Source organism: Tursiops truncatus, chromosome 10 (assembly GCF_011762595.2).
Source record: "Tursiops truncatus isolate mTurTru1 chromosome 10, mTurTru1.mat.Y, whole genome shotgun sequence".
NCBI classification, from domain to species: Eukaryota; Metazoa; Chordata; class Mammalia; order Artiodactyla; family Delphinidae; genus Tursiops; species Tursiops truncatus.
In genome coordinates, this window is record NC_047043.1 from 100,594,355 (window position 1) to 100,616,185 (window position 21,831).

General features: G+C 42.4%; 1 protein-coding gene across 7 annotated transcripts in view; it reads left to right on the forward strand.

Moving 5' to 3' along the window:
- ACAD9 (acyl-CoA dehydrogenase family member 9) overlaps positions 1-21,831 on the forward strand; it is a 60,131-nt gene continuing 38,300 nt past the window's right edge. For 2 of the 7 annotated variants that reach the window (XM_033865519.2, XM_033865520.2), the window contains exons 1-2: positions 3-212; positions 4,500-4,593. In XM_033865519.2, the coding sequence (XP_033721410.1) occupies positions 63-212; positions 4,500-4,593 (244 nt within the window). In that variant the 5' untranslated portion in view covers positions 3-62. Of the gene's footprint in view, positions 213-1,694; positions 1,865-4,499; positions 4,594-21,831 lie in introns of all 7 variants that reach the window. The other 5 variants (XM_073787771.1, XM_073787772.1, XM_073787770.1 and 2 more) reach the window with 5 other exon arrangements.

Sequence of the window (21,831 nt, forward strand, 5' to 3'; positions counted from 1 at the left end):
GTGACTGAGGCGCTGGGAAAGCGGCGGCGGCGGCGGCGGCGGCGAGAGCGGCTCGGGACGGCATGAGCGGCTGCGGGCTCTTCTTGCGCTCGGCGGCGGCGGCGCGCTTGGGCCGTGCCCTGGTGGCTTTCACCGCGAGTCGGCGCCCGCTGCGCACCAGTCCACCGAGCCAAGCTTTCGCCAAGGAGCTCTTCCTGGGCAAAATCGAGAAGGTAACGCCGAGCCCCGGCCGGCCATTGCCCTTCCTCCTCGCCTTTTGCCCTTTGCGGGAAGGGCCCGGTCGAGCCTGGTTAGAGTCCCCACACCTGCCTTAGAAACGCACCTGCGGGCGGGTGTGCTAACCCTGTGGCTCTGAGGAGCTATGGTTTTGACCTGTGTTCGAGGTAACGCCTGCCGGGACACCCTGGGAAACCCTAGGCGAGGTGGTCGCTAAGTGATCCGCAACTCAACACTCCGGCCGCGAACTGGGGGGGCTGGAGGGGGTTTGGGGTTTCCGGTTTCCTGTTTCCTAAGCACAGACCATGCCGCTCCTCTCTCTGTTGGCTTCCACGGCCGAGTCTCAACGGCTCACCCCACCTTTCAGGTTCCCCAGAAGCCCGGCTCAAAGGTGCCTTCCCCGCCCGTCCCTTCCACGGGTCGCACGACCTAGTGTTACTAAGCACTCACCGGACTCTTATAGTCAGAAGGCTTGGATTTGACCTTGACTCTGTGACTTTGAGTCCCAGTTCTTTCAGCCTTAAAACGGAGCTTGCGATGTGTTCTGCGTCTCAGATGTGTTGTAACGAGACGTATATACGTGGAAATGCTTTTTAAACTGTTAAGATGCGGTACAGGTTCATGAAGCAGCAGAATGAGTAGTCGGTGCTGGCGTCAACACCTGCTAGTCTTGTGACCTTGGGCTAATAGCTCCTGTGAAGTGCCTCAGTGCTCTCATACAGAAAATAGGAGTAAAAACAGCCCTCGCCCCCTCCTACAGGTGGCCCACAAGCCAAAGAAAAATGTGTGTAAAGTGCTTTGAGCTTGGCTGGAATGTTGACTGATTCTGTATTACTTTAGGAGTTATTCCCTGGTTTTTCTAGGACATTCTCTAAGGTCGTCAGGCACAGATGCAGACACTCTGACTGGAGTAGTTTGCCCTGCTAGAAGTACGAAGCTAGGTCTTAAAAGTTAGGGAAGTCGTTTTCTCCAGAACCTGGGTCTGTGTGGTGCTCTGTCGTGGGACCCCCGTGGCTCCCAGCAGCTTGGGGAAGAAAGAACACACATTTCTCTGTTACCGACCAGGGTTCTTGGCCTTCCCCAAGAAATAGAAATTTACTAGAGGCCAGACAAGAAATTCAGGCAAGGCTTTATCGGGGCCTCTGCTGCAGCAGGGGGGAAGAAGAACAAACAGCATGTTCCCTTGCTTGCTCAATCCCTGAGAGGGGCAAACTGGTTTCTTATATGGGGTGAGGGTAGAAATGTGTCCAGGGGTCAGGCCGGAGGGGTGGCTTAGGTGTTTTGTCCACCCCTTAGGTGGTGGTGTGTGCAGGGGGCATGTGGGGTACCCTGTTTTTGCTCCAGGCTCTTCAAAAGTGGCAGTTGTTTTTTTTTTTTTTTGGTCTTTTTGTATCTGTTGGGTCCAGAATTTGCCCCAGCTGCGCATGCACGCAGTTATTTTTAGTCCCATACAGCTTCTTTGTGTTTTGTTGCTCAAGGAGAGGTGTCAACAGGTGCAATGATTGCAGCACTGCAGCAAAGAGTCCCAGGTCCCAGCCTGTCTCATTTCAGGCTCCTCTTTCTCCAAACCTATGGCGCCACCTCCCCCATCCGCACTCTCACCTGTCGGCTTTGCCTCCTGTTTCACTGAGAAAATACACGCAGTCAGGTAAGAACTTCTACCACCACGCTTACCCCCTCCTCCCCACATGTGTGCCCGTGTGGTCTGCGTTCTCTGCATTGATGTGGGGAACCGTCCACTCCCAGCAAAGGCCAACTGTACCCCAAGCTTTCTCAGCTACTCAAGGACATTGATTCCTTCTTGGCTCCTTGACAAGTCCAAACATTAGACAGCATTTCCAACCAGCTCAGTCGGAGTTGAAGTTTTCTAAGGCTTAGTCTGTGGACTTCTCTTTTCATCTACAAGCATTCCTCTGATAATCTAATTCAGTATCGTGCTGTCAGTATCCTGAGGATGCACATTTATTTCTCCAGCTGAGATTTCTCCCTGAACTCCATACTCTTCATATCTACCTTTCTACTCAAAAGCTACACTTGCATGTTACTAGGCATCGCCAGTCTAGCCCACCCAAAGCTGAGCTCCTGGTCTGCCCACCCAATCCTGTCTTTCCTCCCGCTCTTCTTATCGGAGAGGGTGGTGACTCTGCTGTTCCACTTGTTCAGGTCAAATACCTGGAGTCAGCTTTGACACCTCCTGTTCTCATAAGCCACATCAAATCCAACAGCAAATGCCGTTTTCTCTACGTTCAGGTTCTATTTAGAATCTGACAGCTTTTAAGCACTTCCGCCGGTACCTCCCTGGTTCAGGCAGACATCGTCTCTCGCAGCATTGTTGGGGTTTGAGCGGCAACGTGGTATCCGAGATGCTTAGAATCTCGGAACAGAAGGAGACCTTCATGATCACGCAGGCCGGCAGTTGTCCCCCTGCCCTCAGTTGGACCCAGGCTGTTCCTGAGAGCATCCCCAGGGCTGCTGCAGGGACTAGTGGGGGAGTCAAGTGGGAGGGATCTGCGTGACTTTTCTCCCCGTTCACAGCCTCAGCCAGAGCAGCCTGGCTTGCATCTGTTTTGCATATTTGGTTTCTGCACCAGATTTATTTGAAAAACCGGTTGTACTTTCAAAAATTTGAAAAGTGCTGGTGAAACTGAACGCATCGCCCATGAGGCACCCCATTTAGACTCTGAACACTGCCATCAGAGATTTGTTCTCACGTGTGCACGAGATCTCTCTCCTGGGGACAGTTGTCCATTGGTTGCAGTTGAGGCCACCTGGTTCCCAGCCTGTTTTCTCCTCTCACCTGGCTGCTCGCTGGTACCAGAATCATCTCCCTCTAACACAGCCATTGCACCAGGCCCAGGTGAGCCCGTGCAGGCCGGCGTAGTGGACGTGGCCTCTACAGTCGGCTAAAGAGCCGGCTTTGTTCTCAGCGGCTGCGGGGTGGTGACAGCTCAGTGTAATTTCCTTGTAGACCACCTCAGGGGCAGGGTCGAAGGTGGCCTGGAGGCAGGGATTCTTTTAAGTTTGGGCGTGGCACCCACCTATCACCTGTACAGGTGGCCGGAAAGAAGCAAGTAGATTTGGGAGCCTGTAACTAGAGTGGCTGATTATATACAGGGCTCGAGAGCAGACAGGACTCCTCTGCTTTGAAGACCTTTCTCAAGACGCTTGGTGAGAGGTGCTGTGAGGAGAGGCAGGGCTCCTGGGGGCAGCTTAGGGCCTGGGACATCACTTCTCAGCAGGTGTCAGTCAAATCCAGATACTCGGGTCACGCTGGCAGCTAACCGGGTGGGGGTGGGGTGGGGGGGTGGAGCCCAAAAGCCAGAGGGCACAGTGGGATGATTTTAGGCAGCATATAGCCATGGCCTGGTTGGGAATCCAGGGGCAGTTGGAAACATTGTCCACTCCTCTATCAGTCTGAGGTAGACTTGAAGCGGAGTCGCTTTCCAGGCTGTGGGGACAGGAGCAGAGCCAGTACCCAATACAGATAATTGCAGCTATTTCGTGTTCAGGACACCTCATCTCCTTTGAGCCTCACAGCTGCCTTCTGAGGCATCACCTGTAGCAGGAGAGAAACTGACACTGAGAAGGGGTGTGACTTGCCCATCACACATCTAAGAATCGGCAGAGCCAGGGCTGCATTCCGGTTGACCTGGCTCCTCGTCTGGGCCTCCTCTGGTGGCCCTGCTCAGCGCACGGAGCAGGGCTCATTAGGCGGGACGGGCGGGTGCTGGAGCGAGCAGCCAGGTGGGAACCCGGCAAGATGTCAGACCCGTGACCACAGTACGATCTTGTCGGTGGCAGCATCTTTGAGCTCACAGGATAACTGAGGTGGATTTCTGTGTTTTGGTAAAGAGCTTGCTCATGCATTATCTTCCATGGTCCTCACAACGACCTTGAGTAAATATTACCTGCTCATCATAGGTGAGAAAACGGCAGTGTGGACAGGTGATGGGATGTGACTAAGGCTGCCCAGTTAGTAAGCTGCAAATCAGGGCTCAGACTGGGCTTTGAAATGTTAGTCCAGGCTCTCCGCTCCATGGGGCAAGCTGACCAAAATTAGGAACAATTTTGGGTCAGGGAGGAGGATGAACCAAGGTGCTGGAGTCTAACGCCATTCCTTGTCTTAAGCTCCTTCTGAAGTTTGCTTTCCGGCTCCTTCAGCGAGTAAGGCCCTGCCAGCCGATGTGGAAACTAGCAAGTCTTTTTCCTTCCCTTTGGGTTGATATTGCCACTATGGGAGGTTGCCAAAAATTAAATTTTTACTACATGTTTATCATTTTTAGAAAGAAGTTTTCCCATTTCCGGAAGTTAGCCAAGATGAACTTAATGAAATTAATCAGTTTGTGGGACCTGTAGAAAAATTCTTCACTGAAGAGGGTATGTATGATTTTCTTTACCATTACCGATTTCCATTTTAATGGCAATGCTTTGATACTTATATTAGGAGCAGTGTACGTTAGTCGTGGAGAAATAGTACTATCGACAAATTTTGCTTAAAAGATCGTTCCAGGGCTTCCCTGGAAGTGCAGTGGTTAAGAATCCGCCTGCCAATTGCAGCGGACACGGTTTGAGCCCTGGTCCGGGAAGATCCCACATGCCGCGGAGCAACTAAGCCCGTGCGCCACAACTACCGAGCCTGCATTTTACAACTACTGAAGCCCACACACCTAGAACCCGTGCTCTGCAACAAGAGAAACCACCGCGATGAGAAGCCCGCACGCCGCAACGAACAGTAGCCCCTGCTCACCGCAACTAGAGAAAAGCCGGCACGCCGCAATGAAGACCCAGCGCAGCCAAAAATAAATAAATAAGTCCAACTGCTCTTTAATTATATGATATCTAGTTCAGTGCCCCCTTTTTTTTTTTTTTTGGCTGCATGTGGGATCCAGTTCCCTGACCAGGGATTGAACCCAGACCCCCTGCATTGGGAGCACAGAGTTTAAGCCACTGGAGCACCAGGGAAGTCCCGACTTTAGTGCTTCTTAATGTATCTATGGTGAAGGACCACTTGAAACATTTCAAACTGTTGCAGGCTAACACTTTTGTAAAATACAATAAAAATGAACAATTCGAAAAATGGAATTAAAAAAACATACAAAATACATCAATCATGTGCTTGGTTGTGTGGCAATGTAAAATTGCTGTAAATGTTTCTGAAGGTTTAATCTTGATTTCTGTACTTAGCTTGTTAGGAACCAGGCATGATCTAGGGACCAGACCATAGGTTGAGGGCACCAGTGTGGAGTGCAGGGTCCCTCACTCAGGGGTCACTGCCCTTAGTGAGGGTAGTGACCTCTGCCTACGGGAGTCCCTTGGGGGGTTGAGCAATGACAGATTGACAGCAGTGCTTCCCCACCGCTCAGGACCCCAAGGAGTTTTGTTTGTGTGGGTTTTATCTATCAACTGGTGCCCTTTTACAAATTAAAACTGAGGAATTTTTAAAATGCTGTGTTCATTTATTACTTCATTTAAAAATAATAAGCCCATCACATGTTAACATAAACAATGTCTTTTTTCAGTTATTAAACTATTTTTTTATTTTATTGGAGTGTAGTTGATTTATAATGTATTAGTTTCAGGTGTACAGCAAAGTGTTTCAGTTATACATATATTCATTCTTTTTCAGATTCTTTTATCATATAGGTTATCACAGATTATTTTTTTGCATTAGTTTCAGGTGTACAGCAAAGTGATTCAGTTATACGTATATTCATTCTTTTTCAGATACTTTTATGATATAGGTTATCACAGATTACTTTTTTAACAAGATTTTATTTTTTTTATAAATTTATTTATTTATTTTTTGGCTGCGTTGCGTCTTCGTTGCTGCACACGGGCTTTCTCTAGTTGCGACGAGCAGGGGCTACTCATTGCGGTGACTTCTCTTGTTGCGGAGCATGGGCTCTAGGCGCACAGGCTTCAGTAGTTGTGGCTCATGGGCTCAGTAGTTGTGGCACGCAGGCTTAGCTGCTCCGCGGCATGTGGGATCTTCCCAGCCCAGGACTTGAACCTGTGTTCCCTGCATTGGCAGGCAGATTCTTAACCACTGGCCATCAGGGAAACCCTATAACAGATTATTGTGTAGAGTTCCCTGTGCTATACAGTGAGTCCTTGTTGGTTATCTGTCATATATAGTAGTGTGTGTATGTTAATCCCAACCTCCTAATTTATCCCTCCCTCCCATGTTTCCCCTTTGGTAACCATGAGTTTGTTTTCGATATCTGTAGGTCTGTTTCTGTTTTGTAAGTTCATTTGTATCATATTTTTAAAAATTAGATTCCATATAAGAGTGATATTTGTGTTTCTCTGTCTGACTTACTAGACTTTGTATGATAATCTCTAGGTCCATCCATGTTGCTGCAAATGGCATTATTTCAATTTTAGTAATATTCCATTGTATATTACTGAGCAATATCCCATTGTATATGTGTAATATTCCATTGTATATGTGTACCACATCTTTTTTTAAAAAAATAAATTTATTTATTTATGGCTTCGTTGGGTCGTCGTTGCTGCACGCGGGCTTTCTCTAGTTGCGGCGAGCGGAGGCTACTCTTCGTTGTGGTGTGCAGGCTTCTCTTTGCGGTGGCTTCTCGTTGTAGAGTATGGGCTCTAGCCTCACGGGCTTCAGTAGTTGTGGCACACGGCCTCAGTAGTTGTGGCACAGGGGCTTAGTTGCTCCGCAGCATGTGGGATCTTCCCAGACCAGGGATCGAACCCGTGTCTCCTGCATTGGCAGGCAGATTCTTAACCACTGCACCACCAGGGAAGTCCACCACATCTTTATCCATTCCTCTGTTGTTGGACATTTTGGTTGCTTCCATGTCTTGGCTATTGTAAATAGTGCTGCAATGAATAAACAGTGTTTTTGATGAAGAGTGGCATTGTTTTACAGTTTCGCAAATTTTTTGGCTTATTGGAAGATGCTGGATCCTTATATCTGTTTCTACATTTAATCTGTGATACAAACCACATAGGCCCTGGAAGACTCCACTGTAGGCTCATGAGAGAACTAGGATTAAAAAGGCAAAGAGCGGGCTTCCCTGGTGGTGCAGTGGTTGAGAGTCCGCCTGCCGATGCAGGGGACACGGGTTCGTGCCCCGGTCCGGGAAGATCCCATGTGCCGCAGAGCGGCTGGGCCCGTGAGCCATGGCCGTTGGGCCTGCGCGTCCGGAGCCTGTGCTCCGCAACGGGAGAGGCCACAGCAGTGAGAGGCCCACGTACCGCAAAAAAAAAAAAAAAAAAAAAAAGGCAAAGAGCATCTTTCTTTTATTAAAATAGTTTTCTTCTGTGGACTCCCTGGAAGTCTGGCAGGTCCCCTGGGCACCCTTTGAGAACTGCTGATCTACAGAGCTATCATGTTTCTAGTTTTAAAAGTTGCTGAGTTGTGTATAAATACGTTTTGTTTCTATTCTATTTTTGTTCTAGTGGTTATCTTATTACTCCTATCTATTTTTAGTTCCTTAGTTCTTTGTTCTTCTATTTATACTTACTATCTGGTTTGTCAGGCTTTTCTTTTTTTCTTCCAATTTTTATTGAGGTATAATTAATTTACAATAAATTGCACATATTTAAAGTGTACAGTTTGATAAATTTTGGCATGTAAACTTTACTGCCAAGGAAGCATCAACACAATTAACATAATAAACATACCCGTTACCTCTAAAAGTTTTTTTTTAAGTTTAACAATTAAAATTTATTATTAAACTTTTTAAAAATTATAGTTCATTTACAAAGTTGTGTTAGTTTCAGGTGTACAGCACAGTGATTCAGATATATATATATTCTTTTTCAGATTCTTTTCCCTTATAGGTTGTTAAAAAATAGTGTAGTTCCCTGGGCTATATGGTAGGTCCTTGTTGGTTACCTGTATTGTGTATAGTAGTGTGTAGGTGTTAATCCCAAGCTCCTAATTTATCCCTCCCCACACCTTTCCCCTTTGGTAACCATAAAATTGTTTTCTATGTCTGAGAGTCTCTTTCTGCTTTGTAAATAAGGTCTTTTTTTTTCCCTTTTTTAATTGAAGTATAGCTGATTTACAATGCTATGCCAGTCTGTGCTGTACAGCAAAGTGACTCAGCTATACAAGGATTTTTTAATATTCTTTTTAATATTCTTTTTTAATATTCTTTTCCATTATGGTATATCACAGGATATTGAATATAGTTCCCTGTGCTATATGTAGGACCTTGTTCTTTATCCACTGTATATGTAATAGTTTGCGTCTACCAACCTCAAACTCCCAGTTCATCTCTACCCTCCACCCCTGCGCTGGGGCAACCACAGGTCTGTTCTCTATGTCTGCGAGTCTGTTTCTGTTTTGTAAATAAGTTCATTTGTGCCATTTTTTAGATTCCCCATATAAGCGATATCATACGGTATTTGTCTTTCTTATTCTGACTTACTTCACTTAGTATGATAATCTCTAGTTGCACCCATGTTGCTGCAAATGGCATTATTTCATTCTTTTTTATGGCTGAGTAGTGTTCCATTGTATACATGTACCACATCTTGATCCATTCATCTGTCAGTGGACATTCAGGTTGTTTCCCTGTCTTGGCTATTGTGAATACTGCTGCTATGAACATACGGGTGCATGTATCTTTCTGGATTAGAGTTTTGTCTGGATATATTCCCAAGAGTGGGATTGCTGGGTCATATGTTAATTCTATTTTTAGTTTTCTGAGGAACCTCCATACTGTTCTCCATAATGGCTGTACCAATTTACATTCCCACCAACAGTGTAGGAAGGTTCCCTTTTCTCCACACCCTCTCCAGCATTTGTTATTTATAGACTTTGTAATGATGGCCATTCTGACCAGTGTGAGGTGGTACCTCATTGTAGTTTGATTTGCATTTCTCTAATGATTAGAGATGTTGAGCATCTTTTCATGTGCCTACTGGCCAGCTGTATGTCTTCTTTGAAGAAATGTCTATTTAGGTCTTCTATCCATTTTTCGCTTGGATTGTTTTTTTGTCGTTGAGTTGTATGAGCTGTTTGTATATTTTGGAGATTAAGCCCTTGTCTGCCTCATCATTTGCAAATATTTTCTCCCATTCCATAGTTTGTCTTTTTGTTTTTTCTTATGGTTTCCTTTGCTGTGCAAAAGCTTGTAAGTTTGATTAGTTTCTGTTTGTTTATTTTTGGTTTTCTTTCTGTTGCCTTGGGAGACTGACCTAAGAAAACATTGGTAGGATTTATGTCAGAGAATGTTTTGCCTGTGTTCTCTTCTAGGAGTTCTGTGGTGTCATGTCTTATGTTTAAGTCTAAGCCATTTTGTGTTTATTTTTGTGTATGGTGTGAGGTGGTGTTCTAACTTCATTGATTTACATGCAGCTGTCAAACTTTCCCAGCACCACTTGCTGAAGAGAAAGTCTTTTTCCCATTTTATATTCTTGCCTCCTTTGTCGAAAATTAGTTGATCATAGGTGTCTGGGTTTATTTTTGGGCTTTCTATTCAGTTCCATTGATCCGTATGCCTGTTTTTGTACCAATAACACACTGTTTTGATTACTGTAGCTTTGTTTTGGGTTTTTTTTTAATATTTATTTATTTGGCTGCACTGGGACTTAGTTACAGCATGCAGGATCTTTGTTGTGGCACACGGGATCTTTAGTTGTGGCCTGTGGGAATCTCTAATTGCAGCATGCAGGACTTGGTTGCCGCATGCAAACTTTTAGTTGCAGCATGTGGGATTTAGTTCCCTGACCAGGGACTAGACTAGATCTAGTTCCCTGACCAGGGACTAGCCACTGGACCACCAGGGAAGCCACTGGACCACCAGGGAAGTCCCTGTAGCTTTGTAGTATTGTCTGAAGTCTGGGAGAGTTATGCCTCCTGCTTTTTTTTTTCCCCCCCTCAGGATTGCTCTGGCAATTCTGGGTCTTTTATGGGTCCATATAAATTTTTGGATTATTCTACTTGTGTGAAAAATGTCATGGGTAATTTGATAGGGATCGCATTAAACCTGTAGATTGCTTTGGGTGGTATTGCTATTTTAGCAATATTAATTCTTCCAATCCAAGAGTGTGGGATATCTTTCCATTTCTTTGACTCCTCTTCTATTTCCTTTATTAATGTTTTATAGTTCTCAGCATGTAAGTCTTTCATCTCCTTGGTCAGGTTTATTCCTCGGTGTATTTTTTTTTATTGGTACAATTTTAAATGGTAGGGTTTTTTTTTTACATTCCCTTTCTGGTATTTCATTGTTAGTGTAAAGGAATGCAACTGATTTCTGAATGTTTATCTTGTATCCTGCTACTTTGCTGAATTCATTTATTAGATCTGGTAGTTCTTGTGTAGAGTCCTTAGGGTTATCTATATATAGTATCATGTCATCTGCATGTAGTGACAGTTTTACCTCTTCCCTTCCAATTTGGATGCCTTTTATTTGTTTTTCTTGTCTGAAGTCTTTCAGCTTTTCACCGTTGAGTATTATATTGGCTGTTTGTATTATATTGGGTATTATATCGGGATTTCTCATAAATGGCTTTTATTATGTTGAGATATGTTCTCTCTATTCCCACTTTGGTAAGAGTTTTTATCATGAATGGATGCTGAATTTTGTCAAATGCTTTTTCTGCATCTATTGAGATGATCATGTGGTTTTTTACTTTTCTTTTATTAATTTGTGTTATGTTGATTGATTTGCATATGTTGAAGCATCCTTGTGAACCTGGGATGAGTCGAACTTGGTCGTGGTGTATGACGTTTTTTATGTGTTGTTGGATTCGGTTTGCTAATACCTTGTTGAGAATTTTTGCATCTATATTCATCAAAGATATTGACCTGTAATTTTCTTTTTTTGGTGGTATCTTTGTCTGGTTTTGGTATCCGGGTGATTGTGGCTTCACAGAATGTCTTTGGGAGTGTTCCCTCCTCGGCAGTCTTTTGACAGAGTTTGAGAAGAATCCGTGTAAGTTCTTCTTTGTATGTTTGGTAGAATTCACCTGTGAAGCCATCGGGTCCTGGACTTTTGTTTTTAGGAAGTTTTTTTTATTACCGATTCTATTTCTCTTCTAGTGGTTGTTCTGTTCAAATTACCTATTTCTTCTTGATTAAATTTGGTGGGCTGTATGTTTCTAGAAAATTGTCCATTTCTTCTAGGTTGTCAAATTTGTTGACATGTAATTGTTCATAGTATTCTCTTATGGTCTTTTGTATTTCTGCAATATCAGTTGAGATTTCTCCTTTTTCATTTCTTGTTTATTTGGGTTCTCTGTCTTTTCTTGGTGAGCGTGGCCAGAGGTTTGTCAATTTTGTTTACCCTTTCAAAGAACCAGCCCTTATTTTTGTTGATTTTTTTCTATTGTTTTTTTAATCTCTAATTAGTTTATTTTCACCCTGATCTTTATTCTTTCCTTCCTTCTACTGATGTAAGGTTTAGTTTGTTCTTCTTTTTCTAATTCTTTTTAGGTGGTAGGTTAGGTTGTTTACTTGAGATTTTTCTTGTTTTTTGATGAAGGCCTGTATCTCTAAGAACCGCTTTTGCTGCGTCCCATAGACTTTGCATAGTTGTGTTTTCCTTGTCGTTTGTCTCAAGGTATTTTTTAATTTCCTTTTTAATTTCCTTATTGACCCATTGGTGTTTTAGTAGCATGGTATTTTGTCTCCATGTAGTCTTTTTTCTCGTTTCTTATCCTGTTGTTGATTTCTAGTTTCATGCCACTGTGGTCAGAGAAGATGCTTGAAATAATTTCTGTACTCCTATTAAAGTTGTTGAGCTTAGTTTTGTGCCCTAGGATGTGGTCAGTCCTAGAGAATGTTCCGTGTACACTTGAAATGAATGTATATTCTGGCTTTTTTTTTTTTTTTTGAGGTACACGGGTGTCTCACTGTTGTGGCCTCTCCCGTTGCGGAGCACAGGCGCCGGACGCACAGGCTCCGCAGCCACGGCTCACCGGCCCAGCCACTCCGTGGCATGTGGGATCTTCCCGGACCAGGGCACAAACCCGTGTCCCCTGCATCAGCAGGCGGACTCTCAACGACTGCACCACCAGGGAAGCCCTATTCTGGTTTTTTTGATGTAGTGTCCTGAAAATATCAATTAAGTCTAACTGTTCTGTTGTATCATTTAGGACCTCTGTTGCCTTATTGATTCTGTCTGGAAGATCTGTCCATTGATGTGAGTGGGGTATTAAAGTCTCTTACTATTGTATTCCTATCCATTCTCCCTTTATGTCTGTTAGTGTTTGTTGTATGTATGGGTGGTCCTATATTAGGTGCATATATGTTGATGAGTGTAAAATCCTCTTCTTGTACTTCTTGTATCCATTCTCCCTTTATGTCTGTTAGTGTTTGTTGTATGTATGGGTGGTCCTATATTAGGTGCATATATGTTGATGAGTGTAAAATCCTCTTCTTGTACTGATCCTGTTACTATATAGTGTCCTTCTTTATCTTTCTCTATAACGTTTGCTTTAATCTATTTTATCTGATATGAGTATTGCAAATCCTGCTTTCTTGTCATTTCAGTTTGCATGAAATATATTTTTCCATCCCCTCACTTTCAATCTATGTGTTAGCCCTCAGGTGGGTCGCTGGTAGGCAGCATATGGTAGGCTCTTGGTTTTTTTAATCCAGTTTGCCAGTCTGTCTTTTGATTGGAGCATTTAGTCCATTGACATTTAAGGTAATTACTGTCACATAAGTATTTATTGCCATTTCAAACCTTGTTTCTTCTTTGTTCCCTTTTCTTTTTTTCTTTTTGAGGTTTGATGATTTCCTTTTATGCTTGTGTTCTCCTCTACTAGGTTTTTGTGAATCTATAATATGTTTTTGATTTGTGGTTGCCCTGTTTCTCAATTATTATATGTTAACCCTTTCCTATATCTGCTTTCTTTAGACTGATAGTCATAAAGGCTCAAACACATTCTTAAAAAAAAAAAGAATCTGCATTTTTTTTTTACTCCCCTTCCCCACATTTTATGATTTTGATGTCCCTTTTTGCATCTTCATGTTTATCCTTTTGCTATTCGCTGTGTTTATCATTGCTTTCACAAATAGGTTTTTTTTCTTTTCTTTTTGATCTGTATACTGGCTGGTTTACGTGATTTACTTCCAATTGTGATTTCCTATTTCTTCTTGCTTCTTTTCTGTTTAGAGATGATGACCTTTCAATATTTCTTTTAGGATAGGTTTAGTATTGCTGTATTTTTAGTTTTTGCTTGTCTGAGAAATTCTTAATTTCTCCTCCTGTTCTGAATGATAATCTTGCTGGGTAGAGTATTCTAGGTTGCAGATTTTTGTCTTTCAAGACTTTGAATATATTTTGCCACTCCCTTCTGGCCTGCAGTGTTTTTGTAGAGAAATCAGCTGATAGCCTTATGGGGGTTCCTTTGTAAAGAAATGTTTTCCTCTTGCTGCCATTAGAATCCTCTCTTTAACTTTTGCCACTTTTATTATAATATATCTTGGTGTAGGTCTGTTTGGGTTCAACTTGTATGGGACCCTCTGTGCTTCCTGTATCTGGATATGTTTCCTTCTTTAGGTTTGGGAAGTTTTCAGCCATAATTTCTTCAAATACATTTTCAATCCCCTTTTCTCTTCTCCTTCTGGAATTCCTATTATGTGTACATTGACCCACTTTATATTATCCCATAGGTCTCTTATATTGCTTTCATTTTTTTGCATTTGGTTTCCTGTCTGCTGTTATGATTGGGTAATTTCCATTAGTCTGTCTTCCAGGTCACTTATTCTTTCTTCTGCATTATTCATTCTGCTCTTCATTGCCTTGAGCTCGGCTTTCGTCTTGGCAAATGAATTTTCTAACTTTTCTTGGGTCCTTCTTATAGTTTCTAGTTCATTTTTATGGTAATCTGAATTTCTGTCAATAACCTTTCTTAATTCTTTCAGTATTTTCATTATCTCCTTCTTGAACTCAGCGTCTATTAATTTTTATTTATTTATTTATTTGGCTGTGCTGGGTCTTCATTGCGGCATGCGGGATCTTTTAGTTGTGGCATGGGGAATCTTTAGTTGCAGCATGCGAACTCTTAGTTGTGGCATGTGGGATCTAATCCCCTGACCAGGGATTGAACCCAGGCCCCCTACGTTAGGAGCGTGGAGTCTTAGCCAGTGGACCACCAGGGAAGTCCCTTGGTGTCTATTAGACTGAAGAGGTCTATTTCATTGTTCCTTCAGGGGAATTTTCTTGGTCTTTTAACTGAGAGTGATTCCTCTGCTTCTTCATTTTGCTTATCTCTCTCTTAGTCTGTGAATTTAGGAGAAACAGTTGCCTACTGTAATCTTGGAGGGCTACTTATATGCAGGAGCGTCCCTGTGTAGCTTGTGTGGGTTTAATTTTTTTTTTGGCGTGAAGGCAGTTTTTGTTGTGGATGCTCGCTGTCTCTTTCCTCAGCATATGCTGGCTCATATCCCTTTGGTAGGGCCGTGCATGTACGCAGGTGCTCAGCTCACGTGGGCTCCCAGGGAGGCGGGAGCAATGGTTGGCTTCCGGTCATGGGTCCCTCCGCAGCGGTGATGGTGGGTCACATGCCCCTGGGCGGGTGGCACCAGGTCACAAGGTCCTCGGCAGGGTGAGGCACGCAGGCTCCTGGAAAGGTGGGGGCAGTGATCTGCACCTGCTCCCAAGACCGTTGGCGGTGGCAGCAGCAGCAGCCTGCGCCCACCTCTGGAGTCCAAGATGGCAGCTTGCTCTTGCCCTTGGAGCTCATGTAGGCAGTGACCTGCCGCCTGCGAGCGTTCGGAGAAAGAAGCTCCTATGGTGGGCCCGCCCCTCTCCTCGCACGCTCCCTAGCAGTGGTGCCTTGCCTCTCTGGCAGGCCCAGGCTTCTTCCTGGACTCCCTCAGTGGTGGCGCACTACACCCCAGCCCCCTCAGGCTGTCTTCATGCAGCCAATCCCAGTCCTTGCCCCAGGGTCTGACCTCAGTACCTCAGTAGCCCGAGCTTCAGTACCCAGCCGCCAGCCGCCCCAGTGGGTAGTAACAATTGTTTCAGTCTCGCGAGTGTCGGTTGGCACCAACCCTCTGTGCAGGTCTCTTTCCACTCCGCTCTCTGCACCGCTGTTGGTGCACTGTGCTCCAAGGCTTTGGAGCTCACCCTCCGTCCCCACCAGTGAGGGGACTTCCCAGTGTGCAGAAACCTTTCCACTTCACAGCTCCCTCCCAGAGGCGCAGGTCCCATCCTGATTGCCTTCTCTCTCTCTTTTTTCTTTTTTCCTTTGCTCTACCCAGTTACATGGAGATTTCCGTGCCCTTTTGGAAGTCTGAGGTCTTCTGCCAGCATTCAGTAGATGTTCTGTAAGAATCGTTCCACATGTAGAAGCATTTTTTAAAATTTTTAATTCATTTAAATTTATTTTTTTAAGTTTTTAAAAAATTTTTTATTGTGGTAAAAGATACATAATAAAATTTAACTATCTTAATGATTTAGAAGCGTGCAGTTCAGTGATATTACGTACATTCTTATTGTTGTGCAATCACCGGCATTCATTTTCAGAGCTCATGTCATCTTCAGAACCGAAAACTTGTACCCATTAAACGTTACCTCCCATCACCCCTCTTCCCAGTCCCTGGCAACTACCATCTGCTTTCTGTCCCTAAGGATGTGACTACTCTAGATACCTCACTGAACTGGAATCGTACAGGATTGTCTTTTTATAACTGGCTTATTTCACAGCTCAGTGTCCTCAAGGTTCACCTGTGTTGTACCCTGTGTCACCATTTCTTTTCCTTTTTAAGGCTGAATAATATTCCATGTATGTCTCTATATCATAGTTATATATCTATATGTCTGTTCACAAATCTATAATATCTATTCAATGGACTATATCTGTCACATTTTGCTTACCCACTCATCTCTTGCTCGACATTTCAGTTGCTTCCACCTTTTGGCTATTATGAATAATGCTTCTATGAACATATGTGTACAAATATTTCTTCAAGACCTTGACTTCAATTTTTTATATATATATATATATATATATATATATATTTGTTTATTTTTGGTTGCATTGGTCTTCGTTGCTGCTCACAGGCTTTCTCTAGTTGCGGAGAGTGGGGGCTACTCTTTGTTGCGGTGCACGGGCTTCTCATTGCGGTGGCTTCTCTTGTTGCAGAGCCTGGGCTCTAGGTGTGTGGGCTTCAGTAGTTGTGGCACACAGACTCAGTAGTTGTGGTGCATGGGCTTAGTTGCTCCAAGGCATGTGGGGTTTTCCCAGCCCAGGGCTCGAACCTGTGTCCCCTGCATTGGCAGGCAGATTCTTAACCACTGTGCCAACAGGGAAGTCCCGTAGATGTATTTTTGATGTATTTTTGATGTATCTGTGGGGAGAAGGTGAGCTCCACGTCCTGCTCTTCCACCATCTTGATCCAATCCCTCAAGGACTTCTGTATCATTTTGTTTTTAACCCATAAAAGTTTTCTTGTGCCCCTTTCATTCTCTCTCTGTCCCCAGGCAACCACTAATGTGCTTTCTGTCACTGTGGATTAATTTGCGTTTTCTGGAATTTTATTTAAATAGATTCATATGTTATGTATGTTTTTGTCCAGCTTTTTGGGCCTAACTTTGCATTTCATCCGTGTTGTGTGCATCAATAGTTCTTCTTCTTAATCAGTATGCATATACCAAAATTTGTTTCTCCATTAACCTATTCATTGACAATTGGTAGGTATCCAGACTTCAGCTATCACAAAAAGGGATGTCGTGAACATTTTTCTGTGAGTCTGGTATAGACATGTGCTTGCATTTCTCTTGGGGAAATACCTAGGAATGGAGTGTCTGAATCATATGGTAGGTTCATGCTGAAATCTAAGAAAGTGCCAAACTGTTTTCCAAAGTGGTCACCACTTCACATCCCCACTAGTGCATTGGAGTTCCAGTTGCTCCACATTTTTGTCAGCACTTGGTACGGTCAGTCTTTTCAATTCTAGTCATTCTAGTGGGTGTGCTATGGTATCTCATCGTGGTTGTAATTTTCATTGCCTTAATGACTAACAAGATGTTGGTCATCTTTTCATGTGCTTATTTGCCATCTGTATGTCTTTGTTTGGTGAAGTGTCTTTCAAATATTTTATGCAGTTTTTAGAAACTGGGATTTAAGACTTTTAATTGGTATATGTTTTACAAAAATTTTCTCCTGGTCTGTGGCTTGACTTTTCATTTTCTTAACAGTGTCTCAAAGAGCAAAAGTTTTTAATGTTGATTAGGTACACGTTTTTTCTTTTGTAGTTCATGCTTTGTGTATTGTACATAAAATATCTACCAAACCCAAGGTCATGATGATTTTCTTTTTTTTTTTGGACATCTTTATTGGAGTATAATTGCTTTACAATGGTGTGTTAGTTTCTGCTTCATAACAAAGTGAATCAGTTATACATATACATATGTTCCCATATCTCTTCCCTCTTGCATCTCCCTCCCTCCCACCCTCCCTATCCCACCCCTCTAGGTGGTCACAAAGCACCGAGCTGATCTCCCTGTGCTATGCGGCTGCTTCCCACTAGCTATCTATTTTACGTTTGGTAGTGTATATATGTCCATGCCACTCTCTCACTTTGTCACAGCTTACCCTTCCTCCTCCCCATATCTTCAAGTCCATTTTCTAGTAGGTCTGTGTCTTTATTCCCATTTTACCCCTAGGTTCTTCATGACCTTTTTTTTCCCCTTAGATTCCATATATATGTGTTAGCATACGGTATCTGTTTTTCTCTTTCTGACTTACTTCACTCTGTATGACAGACTCTAGGTCCATCCACCTCACTACAAATAACTCAATTTTGTTTCTTTTTATGGCTGAGTACTATTCCATTGTATATATGTGCCACATCTTCTTTATCCACTCATCTGATGATGGACACTTAGGTTGCTTCCATGTCCTGGCTATTGTAAATAGAGCTGCAATAAATATTGGGGTGCATGTGTCTTTTTGAATTATGGTTTTCTCTGGGTATATGCCCAGTAGTGGGATTGCTGGGTCATATGGTAGTTCTATTTGTAGTTTTTTAAGGAACCTCCATACTGTTCTCCATAGTGGCTGTATCAACTTACATTCCCACCAGCAGTGCAAGAGTGTTCCCTTTTCTCCACACCCTCTCCAGCATTGATTGTTTCTAGATTTTTTTGATGATGGCCATTCTGACCGGTGTGAGATGATATCTCGTAATTTTGATTTGCATTTCTCTAATGATTAATGATGTTGAACATTCTTTCATGTGTTTGTTTGCAGTCTGTATATTTTCTTTGGAGAAATGTCTATTTAGGTCTTCTGCCCATTTTTGGCTAGGGTTGTTTGTTTTTTTGTTATTGAGCTGCTTGTAAATTTTGGAGATTAATCCTTTGTCAGTTGCTTCATTTGCAAATATTTTCTCCCATTCTGAGGGTTGTCTTTTGGTCTTGTTTATGGTTTCCTTTGCTGTGCAAAAGCTTTGAAGTTTCATTAGGTCCCATTTGTTTATTTTTGGTTTTATTTCCATTTCTCTAGGAGGTGGATCAAAAAGGATATTGCTGTGATTTACGTCATAGAGTGTTCTGCCTATGTTTTCCTCTAAGAGTTTGATAGTTCCTGGCCTTACATTTAGGTCTTTAATCCATTTTGAGCTTATTTTTGTACATGGTGTTAGGGAGTGTTCTAATCTCATACTTTTACATGTACCTGTCCAGTTTTCCCAGCACCACTTATTGAAGAGGCCGTCTTTTTTCTGCTGTATATTCTCGCCTCCTTTATCAAAGGTAAGGTGACCATATGTGCGTGGGTTTATCTCTGGGCTTTCTATCCTGTTCCATTGATCTATATTTCTGTTTTTGTGCCAGTACCATACTGTCTTGATTACTGTAGCTTTGTAGTATAGTCTGAAGTCAGGGAGCCTGATTTCTCCAGCTCCATTTTTCGTTCTCAAGATTGCTTTGGCTATTCGGGGTCTTTTGTGTTTCCGTACAAATTGTGAAATTTTTTGTTCTAGTTCTGTGAAAAATGCCAGTGGTAGTTTGATAGGGATTACATTGAATCTGTAGATTGCTTTGGGTAGTAGAGTCATTTTCGCAATGTTGATTCTTCCAATCCAAGAACATGGTATATCTCTCCATCTATTTGTATCATCTTTAATTTCTTTTATCAGTGTCTTATAATTTTCTGCATACAGGTCTTTTGTCTCCTTAGGTAGGTTTATTCCTAGATATTTTATTCTTTTTGTTGCAGTGGTAAATGGGAGTGTTTTCTTAATTTCACTTCCAGATTTTTCATCATTAGTGTATAGGAATGCCAGAGATTTCTGTGCATTAATTTTGTATCCTGCGACTTTACCAAATTCATTGATTAGCTCTAGTAGTTTTCTGGTAGCATCTTTGGGATTCTCTATGTATAGTATCATGTCATCTGCAAACAGTGACAGCTTTACTTCTTCTTTTCCTATTTGGATTCCTTTTATTTCTTTTTCTTCTCTGATTGCTGTGGCTAAAACTTCCAAAACTGTGTTGAATAATAGTGGTGTGAGTGGGCAACTTTGTCTTGTTCCTGATCTTAGTGGAAATGGTTTCAGTTTTTCACCATTGAGGATGATGTTGGCTGTAGGTTTATCATATATGGCATTTATTATGTTGAGGAAAGTTCCCTCTGTGCCTACTTTCTGCAGGGTTTTTATCATAAATGGGTGTTGAATTTTGTTGAAAGCTTTCTCTGCATGTATTGAGATGATCATGTGGTTTTTCTCCTTCAATTTGTTAATATGGTGTATCACGTTGATTGATTTGCGTATATTGAAGAATCCTTGCATTCCTGGAATAAACCCCACTTGATCATGGTGTGTGATCCTTTTAATGTGCTGTTGGATTCTGTTTGCTAGTATGTTGTTGAGGATTTTTTCATCTATGTTCATCAGTGATATTGGCCTGTAGTTTTCTTTCTTTGTGACATCTTTGTCTGGTTTGGTATCAGGGTGATGGTGGCCTCATAGAATGAATTTGGGAGTGTTCCTCCCTCTGCTGTATTTTGGAAGAGTTTGAGAAGGATAGGTGTTAGCTCTTGTCTCAATGTTTGATAGAATTCACCTGTGAAGCCATCTGGTCCTGGGCTTTTGTTTGTTGGAGGATTTTTAATCACAGTCTCAATTTCAGTGCTTGTGATTGGTCTGTTCATATTTTCTATTTCTTCCTGGTTCAGTCTTGGCAAGTTGTGCATTTCTAAGAATTTGTCCATTTCTTCCCGGTTGTCCATTTTCTTGGCATAGAATTGCTTGTAGTAATCTCTCATGATCTTTTGTATTTCTGCAGTGTCAGTTGTTACTTCTCCTTTTTCATTTCTAATTCTATTGATTTGAGTCTTCTCCCTTTTTTTCTTGATGAGTCTGGCTAATGGTTTATCAATTTTGTTTATCTTCTCAAAGAACCAGCTTTTAGTTTTATTGATCTTTGCTATCATTTCCTTCATTTCTTTTTCATTTATTTCTGATCTGATCTTTATGATTTCTTTCCTTCTGCTAACTTTAGGGATTTTTTGTTCTTCTTTCTCTAATTGCTTTAGGTGCAAGGTTAGGTTGTTTATTCGAGCTGTTTCCTGTTCTTAAGGTAGGATTGTGTTGCTATAAACTTCCCTCTTAGAACTGCTTTTGCTGCATCCCATAGGTTTTGGGTTGTCATGTCTCCATTGTCATTTGTTTCTAGGTATTTTTTGATTTCCTCTCTGATTTCTTCAGTGATCACTTCGTTATTAAGTAGTGTATTGTTTAGCCTCCATGTGTTTGTATTTTTTACAGATCTTTTCCTGTAATTGATACCTAGTCTCATAGCATTGTGGTCAGAAAAGATACTTGATACAATTTCAATTTTCTTAAATTTACCAAGGCTTGATTTGTGACCCAAGATATGATCTATCCTGGAGAATGTTCCATGAGCACTTGAGAAAAATGTGTATTCTTTTGTTTTTGGATGGAATGTCCTATAAATATCAATTAAGTCCATCTTGTTTAATGTATCATTTAAAGCTTGTGTTTCCTTATTTATTTTCATTTTGGATGATCTGTCCATTTGAGAGTGAGGTGTTAAAGTCCCCTACTATGAATGTGTTACTGTCGATTTCCCCTTTTATGGCTGTTAGTATTTGCCTTATGTATTGAGGTGCTCCTATGTTGGGTGCATAAATGTTTACAGTTGTTGTATCTTCTTCTTGGATCGATCCCTTGATCATTTGTCATGGTGATTTTCGTTTATATCTTCTTTTAGAAGGTTTATATTTATCTGTTAACATTTAGACTTATGATCCATTCCCAGATAATTTTGTTCATGATGTGAGGTAACATTTGAGGATTTCTTTTTTGCATGTGGCTATCCAATCGTTGTAGCAACATTTATTGAAAGGATGATCCTTTCCCTATTTAACTGACTTTGATACTTCTGTCAAAAACCAGTTGAGGGCTTCCCTGGTGGCGCAGTGGTTGAGAGTCCGCCTGTCGATGCAGGGGACACGGGTTCGTGCCCTGGTCTGGGAAGATCCCACATGCCGCGGAGCGGCTGGGCCCGTGAGCCATGGCCGCTGAGCCTGCGCGTCCGGAGCCTGTGCTCCGCAACGGGAGAGGCCACAACAGTGAGAGGCCCGCGTACTGCAAAAAAAAACAAAAGCAAAAACAAAAACCAGTTAACCATAAGATTCCCGGAAGATGGC